The 20,569-nt window shown below is 39.6% G+C and overlaps 1 protein-coding gene across 1 annotated transcript; it reads left to right on the forward strand.

Annotated features, from left to right (window-relative positions):
• The first annotated feature begins 5,443 nt into the window (after positions 1-5,443).
• On the forward strand, positions 5,444-17,141 carry LOC102416345 (zinc finger protein 271). Its single transcript, XM_006059141.4, has 2 exons — positions 5,444-5,745; positions 14,563-17,141. Exon 2 carries the CDS (start codon positions 14,592-14,594, stop codon positions 16,560-16,562), a length of 1,971 nt encoding a protein of 656 aa, XP_006059203.1. The 5' UTR covers positions 5,444-5,745; positions 14,563-14,591; the 3' UTR covers positions 16,563-17,141.
• Positions 17,142-20,569: the final 3,428 nt, after the last annotated feature.

A 20,569-nucleotide genomic window follows, 5' to 3' on the forward strand; every position in this document is an offset into this window, starting at 1 on the left:
AGGGAGAGAATAAGACTGGATAGGTCTCAGGAAGTAAGATGAAACACTATAATAAAAAATGGTACATTAATCTATGTTGTCATGCTCTGAATGTAGACCAACCAAGTAGTATCAGTAGGTGATGCTCATTTTATAAGTAAATAAGTGCACTGTTTACTGAATTGTCACAAACTGAACACATTTGTGTTACTAGCACTCAGATGAAGAAACAATATTATCCATCCTCAGAAGTGCCTACTGCAGTCTCATCAAGCCACTACCCTCCTCTGGCCCTAAAAGATAGAAACTACCCTAGAGGAGGGCATGGCAACCCACTCTAGTATTCTTGCCTGGAGAATTCCCATGGACAGAGGAGCCTGGCAGGCTACAGTCCATGGGGTTGCAAAGAGTTGGACACGACTGAGCGACAGCATAGCATACATACACTAAACCCTTAACATGATAGGTTAGTCTTGCCTATTTTTGTACTTTATGTAAATGGAACTCAATATGCACTCTCTTAATTCAGCCTTCATTCAACACTGTGTGTGAAATTCATATTGCTTTCTGTAGATGTACACTGTACATTCTCATTTCTAGTAAGAATATATTGTGTGATTATGCCAATACTCAGACATTCTATTATTGGTGAACATTATTGAGAGTGAAGTATTAAACTCTCTAAATACATTATTTTTGGATGTTAAGCTAACCTTGTATTGCTAAGATAAATTCCACTTGATCATGATATATAATTTTTAATATAGTAATGGATTAATTTATTCATATTTGATTGAGAATATTTGTGTCCATATTGTTAGAGATATTAGTCTGTAGTTTTCTTTTCCTGTGATATCTTTGTCTCACTTTGGTATCAGAGTAATTAATGGCCCCTTTTATTTTCTGGGAGAGATTGTGAAGGATTAATATTCACTTCCCTGATAGCTCCGTTGGTAAAGAATCCACCTGCAATGCAGGAGACCCCAGTTCGATTCCTGGGTCAGGAAGATCCCCTGGACAAGGGATAGGCTACTCAGTCCAGTATTCTTGGGTTTCCTTTATGGCTCAGCTGGTAAAGAATCCACCTGCAATGCAGGAAACCCCAGTTCCATCCTTGGGTTGGGAAGATCCCCTGGAGAAGGGAAAGACTACCCACTCTAGTATTCTGGTCCGGAGAATTCCATGGACTGTATAGTCCATGGGGTCCCAAAGACTTGGATGTGACTTTCAATATTCTTAAACTGTTTGATAGATTTCACTTGTGAAACCATCTAGGCCTGTGCTTTTCCTTGTTAGAAAAATTTTTATTATGAACTCAATTTCTTTACTTTTCATACATTTATTGTTTTTATTTCTTTTTCAGTTTTAGTAATTTATATAATTCTAAGTAGTTTGTCCATTTCACTTATGTTGTATAATGTGTTTGCATAAAGTTGTTTATAATAATCCCTGGTTGGGTTTAGTTGCTAAGTCGTGTCCGACTCTTGGAACCCCATGGACTGTAGCCCACCAGGCTCCTCTGTCCATGGGATTTTCCAGGCAAGAATACTGGCGTGGATTGCCATTTCCTTCTCCAGGGGATCTTCCCAACCCAGGAATCGAACTCAGGTCTCCTGCATTGCAGGCAGATTCTTTACCGACTGAGGTATGAGGAAAATTTTTATAGGGTTAGTAGCGATGTCCCTTCTTCTTGGCTTTTGTTAATCTCTCTTTTTTCTTTAGTTGACCTAGTAAAGGCCAGCTATATACTAACAAAAATACCAATTTTTGTTTATATTTTCAAAGAACAAAATTTTGGTATTTTGGGGGGAGCGGGTAGCAGCCTGTGCCAGGTCTTAGTTGTGGCACACAAGCTCTTTGATGGAGCAGGGTCTTCAGTTACCGGACGAGGGATCTAGTTGCCTGACCAGGGATAGGACTTGGGCCCTCTGCTTTGGGAGTGCAGAGTCTTAACCACTGAACCACTTGAAAAGTCCCTTGGTTTTTTTTTTTTTTTTTTTCCTGCTTTCGGTTTTATTAATTACTACGCGACTCATTACTTCCTTCCGTCTGCTTCTTTTGGCTAAGTTTGCTCTTGACATTCAAGTTTCTCAAGATGGAAGCTTAGATTACTGATACGAGGTTTTCCTTTCTAAGATAGACATTTCAAAGCTAAAAAAATTTCCTCTTAAGCACTGCTGTAGCTACACCCTACAAAATTTTAAATGTTGCATTTCATTTTCATTCAGTATGAAACATAATTTCTCTTGTGATTTCTTTGAATTATAGGCTATTTAGATATGGGTTGTTTAATTTCCAAATATCTTAGAGTTTCCAAATTACTCTGTAGCTTGGAATGCTCTCTGGGCCAGTGGAAGTGAAGAGAAGTAAGCTCAGTTGTGTCCAACTCTTTGCGAGTCCATGAACTGTACAGTCCATGGAATTCTCCACGCCAGAATACAGGACTGGATAGCCTTTCCCTACTCCAGGGGATCTTCCAACCCAGGGACTGAACCCAGGTCTCTCACATTGTAGGTGTATTCTTTACCAACTGAGCCAACAGGGAAGCCCAAGAATACTGGAGTGGGGAGCCTATCCCTTCTCCAGCAGATCTTCCCAACCTGGGAATCGAACAGGGGTCTCCTGCATTGCAGGCAGACTCTTTAGCAGCTGAGCTATCAGGGAATCTTTACCAACTGAGTTACCAGCTGAGCTACTGGGCCAGTGGAATCCCTATCAACTGCAGTCTCTGGGCTGCATAGGTCCCATTGGCCTTGGAGCTGCTCTCAGTTGAGGTGGCCTTGGTGTCTCAACCCTCAGTAGTGGACCCACCCCCTGGGCACTCCATTGTCTGTGTGTAGAATCCCAATAGAATCCCAAAAGTCTGACAGTCTTTCTTTATTTTGTCCTGTCTCTATCAAATTCAATCCAAGCTAGCAGTGTTTCTGGTGAGAACCATATTGGTCTTCTGTGGATATCAGAGGGATACACACAGCTGGATACAAGGCTCTTCCATGGATCCTTCCTATGGATAACCCCCTTTCTATTCCTGGTTTCTGTTGAGATGGTTGATTGGGTCCATGAATCACCCATCTAACCTCTTCACCGAAAGGTTGTCCAGCTGCACCGAAGGCCTTGTCTCTGGAGCATGCAATCTGTGTAAGCTGAGAATCTTCCAAATCTTTGAGTACTGACTCCTTTTCGATTTATCTCTTTCCTCTCAGATTTTTACTGTAATCAGCAAGAGAAAATCATCCATCTATACTTTACACCTTTTGCTTGATAATATCCTCAGTTAACTATCCAAGCTCATCACTTACAAGTTCTATTTTCTGTCCAACAGCAGAATATGATTCAGTCAAGTTCCTGCTACTTTATAAAAAGCATCACCTTTTTCTCCAGCTTCCAATAATGTTTTCTTCATTTCTGAGATGTCACCAAAAGTTTTTATGTTTGTTTGTTTGGGTTTTTTTTTTTTTTTTTTGGCCACGCCACATGGCTTGTGAGATCTTAGTTCCCAGACCAGGGATTGAACCCCAGGCCTCAGCTGTGAAAGTGACAAGTCCTAACGGATGGACCACCAGAGAATTTGCCCCCACCAGAAGTATTTTTAATGCTCGTTATTTCTAGCAAAATTCTGTTCATGACAATATATGTATTCTCTAGGATGACAGAGGATTCCGCTTCTGAGCTTTTCATTTCCTCTGAGCCCTTGCCAGAGTCACCGTTAATGTCCATATTTCTACCAACAATCTCTATAGGGAGAGAAGGCCAAGGACTGGGATTTCCCTGGCCGTCTGCTGGTTGACTCTGCCCTTCCACTGCAGGGGACATGGCTTCCATTCCTGGTCAGGGGACTAAAATCCTGAATGCTGCATGGCACGGCCAAGGAATGCCAGCAACCATCTTAAGTTAGGAGACTGGGGTGGAACCAGTCCTTCCCTAGAGCCTTCAGAGGATCATGGCCCTTGCTAACACCTTTGATTTGGGGTTTTAAGCTCCAGACTGTGATAGAATAAATTTTTATTGGGTTAAGCCACTCAGTTTGTGGTACTAGAAATGGGGTGCTGAACAAACACCTAAAAATGTAGATGTGGCTTTCAAACTGGGAAATGACCAGAAGCTGGAGTTCTGAGATTGATGATACCAAGTCTAGGATGCCTGGAAGAGATTGTGTCCATACAAAGACCTGTACGCAAATGTTCATGGCACCTTTATTCCTAATAGTGAAAAAAACTATAGATAACCCAAATGCCTATCAACTGGTGAATGGATAAACAAACTGTGGTGTGTACATCCAATGGTATATCATTCAGCAACAAAAAGGAGGAGTGGGCTCCTGATACAGCAATATAGCTAAATCTGAAAATAATAATGCTTAGTGAAAGAAGTTTGAGTGCAAAAAAGAGTGCATTCTGTTTGAGTCCACGTAAATAACTTTAGAAAATGTTAACTATAATCACAGAAAGCAGAATAGTGGTTGGGGGCTGTGGCAACAAAGGGAGGGATTACCAAGGGAAGGAGGAAACTTTTGGGAATATGTTCATAATTTTCATTATGGTGATGGTTGTATACATAGGACAAAACTCACCAAATTGTATACTTTAAATATTTGCTGATTATTGTGTGCCTGTTATACCTCACTGTGTTTTTGTAATTTTTTTTTTTTTTTTTTTTTTTTAAAAAAAAGCATCTGCACTCCCTACTTGGAAGTGCTGGACCCAAAAAAGGAGTCCTTACATTTGTTCTTACATAATGTTTCTTACACTTCATCAGGGTCTCATTCACATCCCTAAGATTTCATTAATTGGAACAGGTTCTAGGCGTGAAAGACAAAGTCCTCTTCCTCTATCTCAATCATCACTTCAGCCAACCACCATTTTCCCAAACCTATACCTTTTCTTCTGACATCTTAACTCACATGTCTTACCGGTCTCAATAATTCTATTATTTACTATTTCTATATCCCCCCTCCTCCCGCCCTCACCCTTACTTCCCAAGATATTTCCAAGGACACAGCAATATCCTTTCGTACCCTGATGCCCTCTCCCGCCCCTTTTCAGGTCTTTCTCACCCTGATCCTTCAGCCACAACGAGGAGTGTATTGGCAAACAAACAGTTTAGAAAGAGACACCCATGGCCTTTCTTAACAGCAAAGTAGATGCAAATCCAGCTTTCTAGCAAGTCAGGGATGAATTCCTGAGCACTATTTTTAAGGCAGCAGTTCTCAAAGTGTGGCCCCAGGATCACCTGAGAACCTGTGCCCCCACGGCAGACCTACTGAGTCGGAAGCTGGGATGGGGCCCAGCAATCAATTTAAATAGAGGCATGTCAGTGTTCTGGGGTGGAGGGAAACCTGAGAGACAGGAAGAAAGATTGGAAGCTTACCGTGTGTATCTGATTGACAGATTTGGGGACTCGAGACAGGGTGTGGGGTGGGTGGAGAGACATTAACAAAGGAGAAAGATAATTAAGGAAGAGCTCATTATGTAGTCAGAAAATCTACCCTGCCCCAGAGAGCTCTCTCGAAAGATGATTTCCGACATTTACGCCAGGAACTGGCAGACAGGGCCCTAGCTGAGGCCAGTTCCGCGGATGTTCAGGGGTTAAATCTCGGCAACTCCCCGCCCCCACCCCACCCCACCTCGCCGCTCCCGCCTCGCGCGTGCGCGCGTGCGAGGCCTCGGGCCATAGAGCTAAGCAAGCCTCCCAGATTCCTAGAGCGGACAGCGCGATGGCGGGTTTACCCGGTGGGAGGCTTGACGACGATCTGGAGAACACATCAAGGTATGGGTGATGTCGGCTCACGGATGGCAGAGGAACTCGGGCGATCTGGGCTGCCCAGCGGCCTCGCAGCGCCGCCAGGGAACCGTGTACGGTTCCTTGAGTCTATAGGGAGTCGAGGCTGCCGCCGTGGCCCCCAGGCTCGGCCCTGGGCACTGGGAGCAAGCTGGTCGGTGCTTGGCCTGGTGTGCTTTGGGTACCCGGCCAGTCGTTGACCGGCTTGGGTTCTACTGAATGAACATTAGAAACTTTGGAAGCAAGTGGAATCCAGAAGCTTGGATGCAGCCGCACGAATCAGCCGACGAAGGTGTGAGTGTGAGAACAGGAGGGAGGAACAGATGATGATAGATGTCTCAGTAGTGTCATTTGGGTGTAGGAAGGGCAGCGAATGACATAGAGCTAACCACTAGGGCAGAATTCTGAAATTCCCTCCCCTGCCTTATGTTTCCCATTATATCCTTAGTTTGGTAGCATTAACCCCCCCGGATTATTTTTTTAAAATCTCTAGACTTGGAAGGGAGACTACATGTCCAAGACGGGTGGTATACACTATGTAAAGTAGATAACTAATAAAAAAAAATTAGGTGTGATGAGAACATACTGTATAGCTCAGCAAACTCTCCTTAATGTTCTGTGGTAACCCATATGGAAAGGAAGTCCAAAAGGGACTTCACTAACTAACCCTGTCTGCTGGAGGATGAGGGAGGAAGCATAGTAAATTTGAAAGAAAAGCACTTGAAAGTTAAATGAGATTTTACTTTCTCCTTAACGTCTTTTATATCCAGAGGATGTTTTTGCTGGTCTAGTCTCAGAAATTACATCTTCAGTCTCTGCAATGATTCCCTTCCAAGTCCACTGGTGCCCAGTTGCCTCCAGGCCCCAGACTTCTATGTGAACAAGAAAAGCTCACTGAGGAAATGGTAGTTCTTCAGTTGCTCCCTGAGATGTCATGTCCAGTTGCCATCTATGGAGACTCAGTTCAGTTATGAGTCTTAAGAACACCTGTCAGGTGAGAAGCAGTGTGTATCTTTTTTAATGGTTAGGGGAGGGGGCGGTTTGGGGTTACCTTACTATGTTAGTATCTTCCGGTGCTGTTGGTATTTCTCATTGCCAATACCCTTCCCTGTATTAGGCAGTACCATCTCTTTTTTCACAAAAGAAAAAACATTCTTTTGTGTTCCAAGCTCCTGGCTTTATTGTACATTCTTGCATATGTAAATTTACATATTGTAAATTCTCCTGGCATTCCTTCCTCTCCTCCATTTTTCCCATTATAATCACCTTACCACCAAGCTGTCAGTATTCTGTATTTCCCCGGGGGATACTACCTGTGAACTAATCAAAGAAGCCTTTGCCCTCAGGGAGTTTACATTCTAGTTGCGGGGAAAGGAAATATATAAATATACAGTATAGTATCCGTTGTGGCTCAGCTGGTAAAGAATTCACCTGCAGTGCTGGAGACCTGGGTTCGATCCCTGGGTTGGGGAGATCCCCTAGAGAAGGGAAAGGCTACCCACTCCAGTATTCTGGCCTGGAGAATTCCATGGACCGTATAGTCCATGGGGTCACAAACAGTTGGACAGGACTGAGCGACTTTCACTTTCACTTAACTTTCATAGTATAGTATCAGATACTGATAATGGTTATGGAGAATGTATCAGAATTCTGGCAGGAAACAGATGGCTCATTCAAACTGGATAATTCAGATTTCATGAAGAGGCCGGGAAGGATTATAGAAATCAACAAGGGATGGAGAAGAGCCTACACAAAGTCTAAGCTGATAGAACTATCTTCTGTCACCCATTCCACATTGCCCTTATCTTCTGCCAGCATCTCAGTGGCACAGAGTTCTTTATCTAGTCAAATAACATAAACCTTCTTTCCTAGATGATCTAAGTCCTTGGTGACCCTGTCTCTTTCAGTTTCCTTTGGTGTACCATTGACAGGGCCTATTAGACATGAGAGAACTAATGGGCACCCCCATGAAGTCCTCTGAGTTCCAGTAGCAGCAACCATTTCCCCACTGGTAATTGGTATCAGTCATTCTGGCCAGCAGAGTGACCCCATCTCTGCCTGCTGGTGTGGCAGTTTGAGGAGCCCAAAATACAGAAGCAGGAAACAGTCTCAACTTCAAATTTAATAAAATTATGAGTTTGTTCCATGGTAGAAGTATTTTTCCTTTGCGAATCAGAATCCTAAACCCACCAAGCCCAAGATTGTAGGGATATGAAGCAAAAATAATGTAAGTGAATTATGAGGTATAGAGTAAGAGACATTATTACTTTCTCTTCTGCCCTTGGCTCCTATATCCATGTATTATGGCCATGGGGAATATATAGCGCTGTTTATCATCCTGTAGTTTATTGCATATATTGCATCCCATATGACAGAACTGCAAAGTTATCAAGGTGTTGTTGCCCAGCTGGTACCATAATTGAACCTTCTTTTAATCATTCCACCATTATCATCATCCACTTAAATGTAGATGGTGGGACATATGATAAGGCCCATGAGTTATGTGTGTATGAACTCACTGCTGAACTTCCTTCCCTGTAAAATGACTCTTTTGGCGATAATACTATATAGAATACTGTGATAAGAAATACAGCATTCTCTTAAGTCAATGTACATTTTTATCTGGACTGATGTATATAGTCCTTTGAAAACAAATGGTTGCCCTCTCCATAATAAAAGGGGTTAGGTATAGTGAATCTGTCCCCAAGTGGCTACCTACTTTCTCTCTAGAGAATGGTACCTTATTAGGGCCTTAGCAGTTGGCCTCTTGGGCACATAGAAATTATTCTAGGCATATCAACCTTCATAAGTGGAGGTCCGTATTGTTGAGCCCTTATATAGCCTCCGTCTGTGCTGCCGTGACCACTTTGTGCATGAATCCGTTGGGCAAACACTGCGTTGGTAAAAAGGCTGATTGATATCATAATATGGATTGCCGTGTCCATCTGATTGAGAGGCTTCTCCACAGAAAACGCCCTTTGGTAGGATTCACATGGGCCACTAACTTATTAGTGGTTCATGCTTTGGTTCATCCTCATACTTTTCCTCCAGAATCTTTATTTCTCATCTTGCTCAGTCTTATTCTTCCCAGGTACCTAAGTAATCAGATGGGCTTCCCTGGTGTCTCACTAGTAAAGAATCTGCCTGCCAATGCAGGACATGCGGGTTTGATCCCTGTGTCAGGAAGATCCCCTAGAGAAGGAAATGGCAACCCACTCCAGTATTCTTGCCTGGGAAATTCCATGGACAGAGGAACCTGGCAGGCTACAGTCCATGGGGTCGCAAAGAGTTGGACACAACTTGGCGACTAAACAACAACAATGAGTAATCAGATAACCCATTAGTTACTACCCGTGAATTGTCAATACATGTATCTTAGGCTATGTTGCCTAAGTAGACAACCAGGTATATACCTGAAATTCTGCCCACTGGAAGGATTTGCCTTTACCAGCATGTTTGAGGCAACCTCTGAGTAGAGGTATAAGCTGGTGCCCATACACTGGGCAGACCCATCTCTGCATTTTCCTCCTCTGTTAACCGGTAATAGGGAACTCCCATGGGACCATGAATATAGGTTGAGGAGGCGTGGTCGTGGAGCGATAGGAACAGGAATGGGAATCTGAGCCACTAGCACATGGAATTTACTTGTCTTTCAGATTTGCTTTTATAATGGAATACTGGTTTATATGTTCAGTTCTATGAATTGATGGATCAAATAACAACTGGTACACAGTGGTCACTTTGTAATAGTTATTTGGTACCCTGTGGTCAAGCATTAAGTCTCTAATAGTGCTCAAGAGCAAGCCAAGATCTGCTTTTCACTTAGAAAATTGTTGGTAGAAGGAAGTATGGCCTTATTCCACTATGTTCTCTCTTCTTTTAATATTTATTTTTATTTATTTGGCTGTGCCAGGTCTTAGTTGCGACATGGGGGATCTAGTTCCCTGACCAGGGATCGAACCCAGACTCCCTGAATTGGGAGCATGGAGTCTTAGTCACTAGACCACCAGGGAAGTACCTTCACTGTGGTTCTCTTACAGAGGCTTTCAAAGAGTCTCCATACAGCAACCATGACTGCTCCTGACACTTCCAGTACCATTGGTTATCCTGGTTAATGAAGTCATGTGACAGGACAGCTTGCATCGCAACATGGTCCTACTGTAGAACCTTTTTTTTATTCTGTTAGTCACTCAGTCATGTCCGACTCTGTGACCCCATGCACTGTAACCCACCAGGCTTCTCTCTCCATGGAATTCTCCAGGCAAGAGTACTGAGTCTCTCTCAAAAGTAGCAACCTTACAAATTTCTTAGATTGGTTATTTCAGCTCATTTACTATGGTATCTGTTCCCTAGAAAATGCAGGCCCACCAAGCATTATGCCTCTCTGAGGTGGTAAGAATTGGTTAGAGGTATAACCAAAGTGAGAGAATAAGCCATGTGACAGAGAAGAGTCTTCCAGGAAGAGGGAATAGCAAAAGTCAGAGCCCCATAAATATAGCAGGAACAGAGCAAGCCTGGGGTAGACAGGTGATAGGGGTGGTGTAGAATGAAATGAGGGCAGAGAGAAAAAAAGGGACAAGATCATAAGTTATTCCCAGTGAAATGGGAAACCAGTGGAACTCTTTACACAAGATAACATGTAAAGATCACTCTAACCATTATATGGAGAATAGGAGAAAAGTAAGTTAGCATAAAGAAAGCAAATGATTTAAGAGAGTAATCAACTATGTCAAATAAATCAAGAATAAGACTGAAAATTGACCATTGGATTTGTTAAGATAGAGCATATAAGGGGCTTTAATAAGTATGGTTTTGGTGGAGTTACAGAGATAAAAGCCTGATTGCAATGAGTTAAAAAAGGACTAGACTTGATGTTTCTTAGAATATAGCACTATGTGAACTATACACACCTGAGCAAAGTGTGAAGTAGCTTAACCACTTTGGAAAAATCTAGTTGAAGACCCAACAATTCTGATCCTAAATTTATATAACCAAGAGAAACACTTGTATATGTATACTGAGATAGACGTACTAGCATATTCATATCAGCATTGTTTGAAATAGCAAAATGTTCTTATCCATTGAAGAAGGACAGACAGATCACTTGTGGTATATATCACATTATAGCAGTGAACATGAATGCACTGTGGGTGAATCTTCCAAACATAATGTTGAGCAAAAAAAACAGTCATAAAATATATGTGGTATGATTCCATAAATGTATAAAGTTCAAAAACATGCTGTATTTGCTGCTAGGGATGCCATACCAAAACCACAGAGTGGGTGGCATAAACAACACAAATGTATTTTCTCAGTTATATGTATGTACTTTGGTCATCTATGCTTTACTTTGCTTCTACAAGTCTTACAGCTTTAGGTTTTATATTTCAGTTCAGTTCAGTTCAGTCACTCAGTTGTGTCCGACTCTTTGCAACCCCATGAATCGCAGCAAGCCAGGCCTCCCTGTCCATCACTAACTCCTGGAGTTCACTCAGGCTCAAGTCCATCGAGTCAGTGATGCCATCCAGCCATCTCATCCTCTGTCGTCCCCTTCTCCTCCTGCCCTTAATCCCTCCCAGCATCAGAGTCTTTTCCAGTGAGTCAACACTTTGCATGAGGTGGTCAAAGTACTGGAGTTTCAGCTTTAGCATCATTCCTTCCAAAGAAATCCCAGGGCCGATCTCCTTCAGAATGGACTGGTTGGATCTCCTTGCAATGGTTTATATTACATTTCTAGTTAATTTTTTAAATAATTTTATTTATTTATTTTTGGCTATGCTGGGTTTTCGTTGCTGCACAGCCTTTTCTCTAGTTACAGTGAGCGGGAGCTACTCTCTGGTTACGTTGCATGGGCTTCTCATTCCCATGGCTTCTCTTGTTGTGGAGCACGGGGTGTAGGCATACAGGTTTCAGTAGTTGTGGTGCACAGGCTTAGTTGCTCTGTGGCATGTGGGATCTTCCTGGATCAGAGATTGAACCTGTGTCTCCTGCATTGGCAGGCAGATTCTTTACCACTGAGCCACCAGGGAAGCCCCTCTAGTTAATTTTTGTGTATAATATAAGGAGGGGCTTCCCTGGTGGCTCAATAGGTAAAGAATAGTCAGAGTTAATTTTGGTTATTATGATATCCACTTGTAACACTTGTTTTTGAAAAGAAGCTACTTTTTCACCATTGAATTATCTTGGCAACTTTGTTAAATGTCATTTGTACGTACATATTTAGATCTGTTTCTGTTCTATTCAGTTAATGAATATGTCTATCCTTGCCAGTATCTCACTGCCTTGATTACTATAGCTTTGTAGTAAAGCTTGTAATCAAGTGGTATAAGCTGTCCAGTTTTGCTCTTTTTCAAAATTGTTTAGACCTTTCTCTGACTTTCTACACAGAGTTTAGAATTAGTTTGTCAGTTTCTACAAAAAGGCCTGCTAAGAATTTCATTGAGGTTGCATTGAATCCACAGATCACTTTGGGAAGAATTTATCATCTTAACAATATAAAATCTTCCTGTTTGTAGATGATGGTATATATTTCTAAGTCTTTAATTTCTCTTAGCAATGTTTTGTAGTTTTCATTATGCAGATATTGCACATACCTTGTTGAATTTGCTTCTTAGTATTTCATTTTTTAGTGCACCTGATAAAATATTTTTAATTATAGGTTCTAGTTGTTCATTGCTAGTATACAGAAATGCAATCAGGTTTTGTGTATTGCAATAAAACCTTTTACAAGTTCTAGTAACTTTTTAAAGACACTTTAGGATTTTCTGTATACATGATTGCATAATCTGTAATACAGTTTGACTTCTTTCTTGTATATCTCATTTATTTTTCATGTTATATTGCATTGTCTATGAATAGTGAATAGAAGTTATACAATGTTGAATAAAAGTGATAACATGTTCTTGTTTTCCTCCCTTCTTCCCAGGAGAAAACCATGTAATGTTTAACCATTAAGTATGACGTTAGCTATTAGCTTTTCTTTGCCTTTTATTAAAGTAGTTAATTTGCATGTAACATGCCTGATGTTAGGATTTAAATATACCATCTTATTTTTTTGTTTTTATTTTACCCCATCTTTTGTTTCTTTTTTGTTTTTCTTTTTTCTCTTCATGTGCTTGATTTATTTATGTTATCATGTTTTTTGTTTTTCCGTTTTTTCTCTATCAGCTTATTGTTTATACATCTTTGTATTGTTACTTACCTGTCACCTTATAGCTTTCACCTCATAGGCTTTCTCAAATGTGATTCTGTGAGAGAATTAAGCCAAAATGCTCTAAAGCATTCACTGTAAGTAACATATTAATGTTTCTCCTATACATCTATTGATGTACTAGCTCTCTACCATCTTTGGGAGAATTAAGAAAATAGTCATTCATAATATTTTCTTGTGGAACCCTGTTTGAAAAAGGCTGCCTTAGAAATCACAACATACATATTTAATTTATTACAGTTTATCTTAGTTTACTATGCTGCTGCTGCTGCTGCTGCTAAGTCGTTTCAGTCGTGTCCGACTCTGTGCGACCCCATAGACAGCAGCCCACTAGGCTCCTCTGTCCCTGGGATTCTCCAGGCAAGAATACTGGAGTGGGTTGCCATTTCCTTCTCCAATGCATGAAAGTGAAACGTGAAAGTGAAGTCGCTTAGTCGTGCCTGACTCTTAGCAACCCCATGGACTGCAGCCTACCAGGCTCCTCCGTCCATGGGATTTTCCAGGCAAGAGTACTGGAGTGGGTTGCCATTGCCTTCTCCGTTACTATTTCTAGGATAATCCAAAGACCTTGTAATATTTTGGTTCCATTTATCTTCCTCCTCTTATGCTATTTTTTCCATATATTTTAATTCTACATGTATACTATAAACTCCATGAGACACTCATGCCCATTTAGATTTACCCCAATACTTCACTTTTTCCAGTACTCTTTGCCTGTGGCAAAGAGGATAAACCTCCACTTGGAGGCTTGGGATTTTGGATTTTAGCCCTTGAAATTAACCTCTGTCATGTTTTTAGCTCTACAGACCATTTGCAGTCTGACAGTGATGTACCTTTTATAGTAAACACCTCTTAAGAATGGGCTGATAGTCTCAAGAATTTCGGTGGAGCTCTCATGTTCTCTACCATTACAGACATCTGGTATTGTTGAGCATAGGGATAACTTCCTAAAAAATCAACTCAAAAGAGATTTCTGATCCTACCTCCCTAATCTTTTTCTGGTTTACACACCTTAGTAAGGAAGTTTGGTCATTGAATATAGCTATTCTCAAAAGGATCATGTTTTCTTGGTCACTTTCTTCTAATAATCAAGACAAAAGAGGTAGAGGACTACATAGACCTATTTTTGGAAATTCAGGCTTCTTTCCTAACCATTCCTGGGCTTGATGCTTCTTTCTTTCCCCTGGACAGCACATGACCAGTCTGGTTGGTATACACTCACAGTGACAGCTGCCACTGCCTCCTCCTTCTCTTTTTCCCTTTTACCTCCTTCCAACTCCCTCACTGAAGTTTTCATTCATACTGCCTACTTTACATATATCAGTAAGTTGCTTATGTATTAGCTCTAAATAGTCAAACTTTGCTAATTACTGTAATTAGATTTCAGTATTCTCAGATCTCTTCTTGTGACAAACATATACAGAACATATCTGAGAAGCCACTTTAATAAACAGTTATTCATTATTTATTAATTTTCAGTGTTTTGGAGCACTCCTATACTGTGACATTTCATAGGAAAATACTAATCTTTTTCACCTTAAAATTTCTTACAGTATGGAGAACATCTTCCATCTATATTTTGTTTACTGTTTTAGATGGTGTGACTAAGTCCAGTGTTGGAGAGATGGCTTCCAAGGAGGAAATTACAGCAAAAATTGAACCATTGACTGAAGAGTCTGGCAACCCCAGAAATGATGTTCTCCAGGATTCTGAATGCAGAGAATTCTTTGGACTTGGGGATAAATTCAGTGAAAAGGATCAGAACCTCTTTAAAAGAAGACAGCACAACTGTGATGAATGTGGGCAAAGCTTTGCTTGTAGTACAGGCCTTATTAGGCATCGAAGAACCCACTGGGAGAAACCCTATGAATGTGATCAGTGTGGAAAGGCCTTTAATGTGAGCTCAGCCCTGGTTCTGCATCAGAGAATTCATACTGGGGAGAAACCCTATCCTTGTAATTGGTGCATTAAAAGTTTCAGTCGGAGCTCAGACCTTATTAAACATCAAAGAGTCCACACTGGTGAAAAACCTTACAAATGTGATGAATGTGGGAAAGCCTTCAGTCAGAGCTCTGATCTTATTATACATCAGAGAATCCATACAGGAGAAAAACCCTATCAATGTGGTCATTGTAGTAAAAGTTTTAGCCAGCGCTCAGACCTGGTTAAACATCAGAGAATCCATACTGGAGAGAAGCCTTATACATGTAGCCTGTGTAACAAGCATTTTAGTCAGAGTTCTGATGTTATAAAACATCAAAGAATCCACACTGGTGAGAAACCATATAAATGTGATGTGTGTGGAAAAGCCTTCAGTCAGAGCTCAGATCTTATTCTACATCAGAGAATCCACACTGGAGAGAAACCATATCCATGTAATGAGTGTGACAAAAGTTTCAGTCAGAACTCAGACCTTATTAAACATCGAAGGATCCACACTGGAGAGAAACCCTATAAATGTAATGAATGTGGGAAAGCTTTTAATCAGAGCTCAGTTCTTATTCTGCATCAGAGAATTCACACTGGAGAGAAACCCTATCCATGTAATCATTGTAGCAAAACCTTCAGTAGACTTTCAGATCTTATTAATCATCAACGAATTCACACTGGAGAGAAGCCTTACCCCTGTAACCAGTGCAGTAAAATGTTTAGTCGAAGATCGGACCTTATTAAACATTATAGAATTCATACAGGTGAGAAACCCTATGAGTGTGATAAATGTGGGAAAACCTTTAGTCAAAGCTCAAACCTTATTCTGCATCAGAGAATCCACACTGGAGAGAAACCCTATCCATGTAGTGATTGTACAAAAAGTTTTAGTCGTCGTTCAGACCTTGTGAAACATCAAAGAATACACACTGGAGAGAAACCATACACATGTAATCAGTGCAATAAAAGTTTTAGTCAAAGCTCAGACCTCATTAAGCATCAGAGAGTACACTCTGGAGAAAAACCCTATCGTTGTGATTGTTGTGAGAAAGCTTTCAGTCAGAGTTCTGACCTTGTTCTTCATCAGAGAATTCACACTAGAGAAAAACCATATCCGTGCACACAGTGCAGCAAAAGTTTCAGTCAGAACTCAGACCTTATCAAGCACCAGAGGATCCACACTGGGGAAAAACCATATAAATGTAATGAGTGTGGGAAGGCTTTCAGTCAGTGTTCAGCTCTTGTCCTACATCGAAGGATCCATACTGGGGAGAAACCATACCCATGTGGTCAATGTGGCAAAGGCTTTAGTCGGCGCTCTGATCTCATTAACCATCAAAGAATCCACACGAATGAAAATCCATATAAATGTGATGTGTGTAGAAAAGCCTTCAGCACACGCACTGATCTTACTGAACACCAGAGAATCCACATGAGAGAGAAACCCCACAGGTGCGTTCAATGCAGTAGAAGTTTTAGCCAGCTCTCTGATCTTAATCATCATGAGAAAATTCATTCTGGGGAAGACACTTTGAATGTGAGAAAACCTTTAGTGTATACCCCAACTTTATTCAGTACTAGAGATGCTCTGCCAGAAAAAAATCATAGGAATGCTATTGATTATGAAAAAGGTTTTAATCAATGTTCAGCTGTCATGCTACATTAAAAAAACACAGACACTAGAGAGAAAACATAGTAATTCAATTTTTGTAATGAAAAGTTTAACTCAGAGCTCAGATATTACTAAAGAAAAATTCTGAGAATGAATCCTGTGGGTAGAGGGAAAATCTTTAATGTGAAAAAAATTTACTGAATGTCAGCAACAATGGAAAAAAATTTCTGCTGTAATGTAAGAAAAGCTGTAGTCTTTTAATCAAATACAATCCACAAGAGGAGACTTTCTATCATTACAAGAAATGTCTAACAATGATAATGCAGAATGTTACCAGATATTGTAAAAATCAGTGTGGTGGCATGTATAATCAGAGCTCAAAAAGAAATGTATTAGTGTTATAATCTCACACCTTTAGTGAGCCCAGATCACCAGTTGCAGAGAAGTTATTTTAGAGAATGTAGGGAAAACTTAAACCCTTCCCTTATCTTGTCATTCACTCTGCTAATTGGCATACCACTTATCTCCTGACAGCTGGAGAGTTCTATGTTATGCTAATGCTAGCTATTAAAGTCCCTGTGTGTGAACTTGCTATGCTCTTCTGGTATTAAACTTGTTAACTACAAAACTCTAGTGCCCCATTTTCTGAAAGTTTGTGTTTTTTTGTGTGGCCAAGTTTTGTTCTTCCTAGTGAGCACGAGTTTTCAAGTTTCTGTGATGTTCACAGCAAACATGAATTTGTTTTCCTCTTAATAATTCAGCCCATCCATAAACTTCAGAGGTTTGAAATTATTTCAACACTACCATTTAATTGCAGCTTCTGAATTTATGAAATAATTGTTTTAAATTCCATATGTTAAAGTATGAAGATTACTACTATGTTTATCCTGTCATCTATAGATTGAACAAAATGTTAGTTAAAGTAATAACCTTCATGACTAATTCATATAGCATATTCTGTCTACAAGTAAAAAGATCTGTTGATCTTTTTTTTTTAATGGCAACATTCATCAGACTTGGTTTTGTTTGTTGATTTCTGACATACATACTGATAATAGGCCATGTATACTTGATATTTTCAACTGAAAAATAGTTTTTTAAAAGTAAGAATACCTGTGTTTCTGGTATTAACCATTTGTTAAAATTCTGCTACTGTTATTTACTTTGACTATCCCCCATAATCATCCAATTAATATTTTAATACACATTGTTAAATTATTATGTGCAAGACATTTTTTTTTAGGTTTTCTAGTATACACAAAGAATACACTGTCCCCAGAAATCATGAATTGTATGGTGATAAAGGCTGACATATGCATAAAACATGGCTCAATAGAATCATTAAGGTAGAAAAGATGCTTATAAGAGCTCAAAGGTGATAGGGTTCAATTGTGATTGGAAAGAAAGGAAAAGATTTGTGGAGTTCCCAAGATTTGAGTTTTGAAGGATCGGAGTAGAGGCATATGGGCAGGGAGGGAATAGTCAAGAAAGGCACAGAAGTGAGAAGATACAAGAAATGATGTAGAGTATAGTGCTTAGTCACTAATTCAATAAATATTCAGTGTCAGACACTGCAGTGAGTGCTACTGAAGAAAGAACGATGCCCTTGTGCTTAAGTGTTTAGGAAAATAATGACTGAAACATGTACTTAAAAGAGTAAGAATAAAGTGGAAATTAAAATGAAGTAGGAGAAAAGACGGTTAAGTGTGATGCTAAATAAGCATACACTTCAACTTTCTGGAGTTTGGTGTCATCTGTAAAACAAAAGTGTTAGGTATGGTTGGAATAGATTTCATATTTCTGCATATTGTTCTCAAGGCAGTGGAAAGCTATTAAGATCTATGAATCAGGGAATGGCATGATCATCATCTTGCTTTCAGAAAAGTCTAAAAAGGAAGAAAGAGCAGAAAGGAAAACCATTTTGGAAGTCTAGAAATACAATCATGAGGTCCAGAAGTAGAGGAGCTAAATGGCATAGGCATGGTGATAGGTTGAGAAGTGAGTAGGGGTGAAGTGAGTAGGAGGGGAAAATCATATAATCAATTATTGTCTGGGGGGAATTTTAACAGTTAAGAAAAATACAATGATAAAATTTATATCTGAAGGTTAGCTATTTTTCCTGAGGATAAACACTAATAGCCAACTGCTTACTACACATTACTATCTAGTGTCCTACAGGTAAACTTAAATTTCATAAACTTAAATTTCATAACTTGACACACTCATGATATCCTCCTGAATTCCTTACTAAACACCTTGCCATCCAGATAAAATAACTGGTAGCCAACCTACATCCCTCATTCTCCCCCAGTGTTCTAAATCTACTTGGTCACTAGGTCATTTCTGAGTTACAAAAATAACACTACTTATTGTAAAAATTTAAACAATAGTGAAGTATATAAAGTAAAAAGGGAAGGGAAACAGAATTAGGCCTGCTATTTTATGCCAGTTGATTCCCCTGGCATTTGCTGATTCTCAAGCTGGCAAGACAAAAGGCCAAGAAATCTAACCAAAGGACACTGGAAGATTCAGATGTCCACTATCACGGTCTAAATCACACACTTCCCAATTGAATCATCAAAAATAGGAGATCGGAATATAACCATAGCTAGTAAGGAGATCCCCGACACAGAAAAGCTCAGAACCAGATGGTGCCACTGTTGAATTCTACCAAACATTTAAAGAAGAAACACCAATCCACCTCAAACTCCTTCAAAAAACAGGAGGGAATGTTTTCAAGCTCATTTTATGAGGCCAGAATCAACCTGATATCCAAGCCAGACAAAGATACTACAAGAAAACTACAGATCAATATCTCCTATAAATATTGATGCAAAAACCCTCAACAGAATATTACCAAACAGAATTCAATAGCACATTAACAGGATTATACACCAAGACCAAGTGGAATTTATTTCTGACATGCCAGGATGGTTCAACATATGAAAATCAATCAATGTAATGCATCATATTACCAGAGTAAAGGGTAAAAACCACATGATCATCTCAGTTAATGCAAAAAAAATTTTCTTTAACAAAATTTAAAACCTTTTCATGACTTAACCCACACACTCAACAATCTCGGAATAATACCTAGATAATAATAAAGGCCATACATATAAAACTCATAGTTAACATATACTCAGTGGTGAAAACCTGAAAATGTTTCCTCTGAGAGGAATAAGAGTGCCTGCTTTTGCCATGTTAATATAGCATTGGAACTCCAAGCCACAGCAACTAGCAAGAAAAATAAAGGAGGGATTAAAATGATATCTGTTTATAGATAACATGATCTTATATACAGAAAATTCTTAAAGTCTCACACATACAACTTGTTAGAACTGAAATCAATTTAGCACAGTTGTAGGGTACAAAAATCAACATGCAAAAATCAGTTGTGTTTTTATACACTAACAATAAACAACCTGAAAAAAAGCAATCCCATTTACAGTGGCATCAAAAAGAATAAAATACTTAAGAATACACTTAAACAAGGAAACAAAAGACATGCTAAAAGCTACAAAACATATGAAAGAAAGTAACACCAATAAATGAAGAGCCATCCCATGGTATTAAGTACATTAAATAATAAAATTAACCAAGGAAACAAAAAACTTACACACTAAAAGCTACAAAACATTCTGAAAGAAATTAGACACCAACAAATGAAGACACTCCATGGTGTTAAATACATTAAATAATAGAGAGTAGTAAATACTACCCAAAGAAATCTACAGATTCAGTGAAATCCCTATCAAAACCCCAACAACAATTTTTTCAGACCCAGAAAAATCCATCCTAAAGCTCACATGGAATATCAAGGAGCCCTCAATAGCCAAAACAACCTCGAGGAAGAACAAAGTTGGAAGTCCCACACTTCCTGATTTCAAAACTTAACTACAGTAATAGAAACAGTGTGGTACTGGCATAAAGACAAATGCATAGACCAATGGAATAGTATAGACAGCCCAGAGATAAACCCTCCCATAAATAGTCAAATGATTTTCAACAAGTGTGTCAAGACCATTCAATGTGTAAAAAGACAGTTTTCTTGATAAATG

This window comes from Bubalus bubalis, chromosome 22, assembly GCF_019923935.1.
Source record: "Bubalus bubalis isolate 160015118507 breed Murrah chromosome 22, NDDB_SH_1, whole genome shotgun sequence".
Lineage (NCBI taxonomy): Eukaryota > Metazoa > Chordata > Mammalia > Artiodactyla > Bovidae > Bubalus > Bubalus bubalis.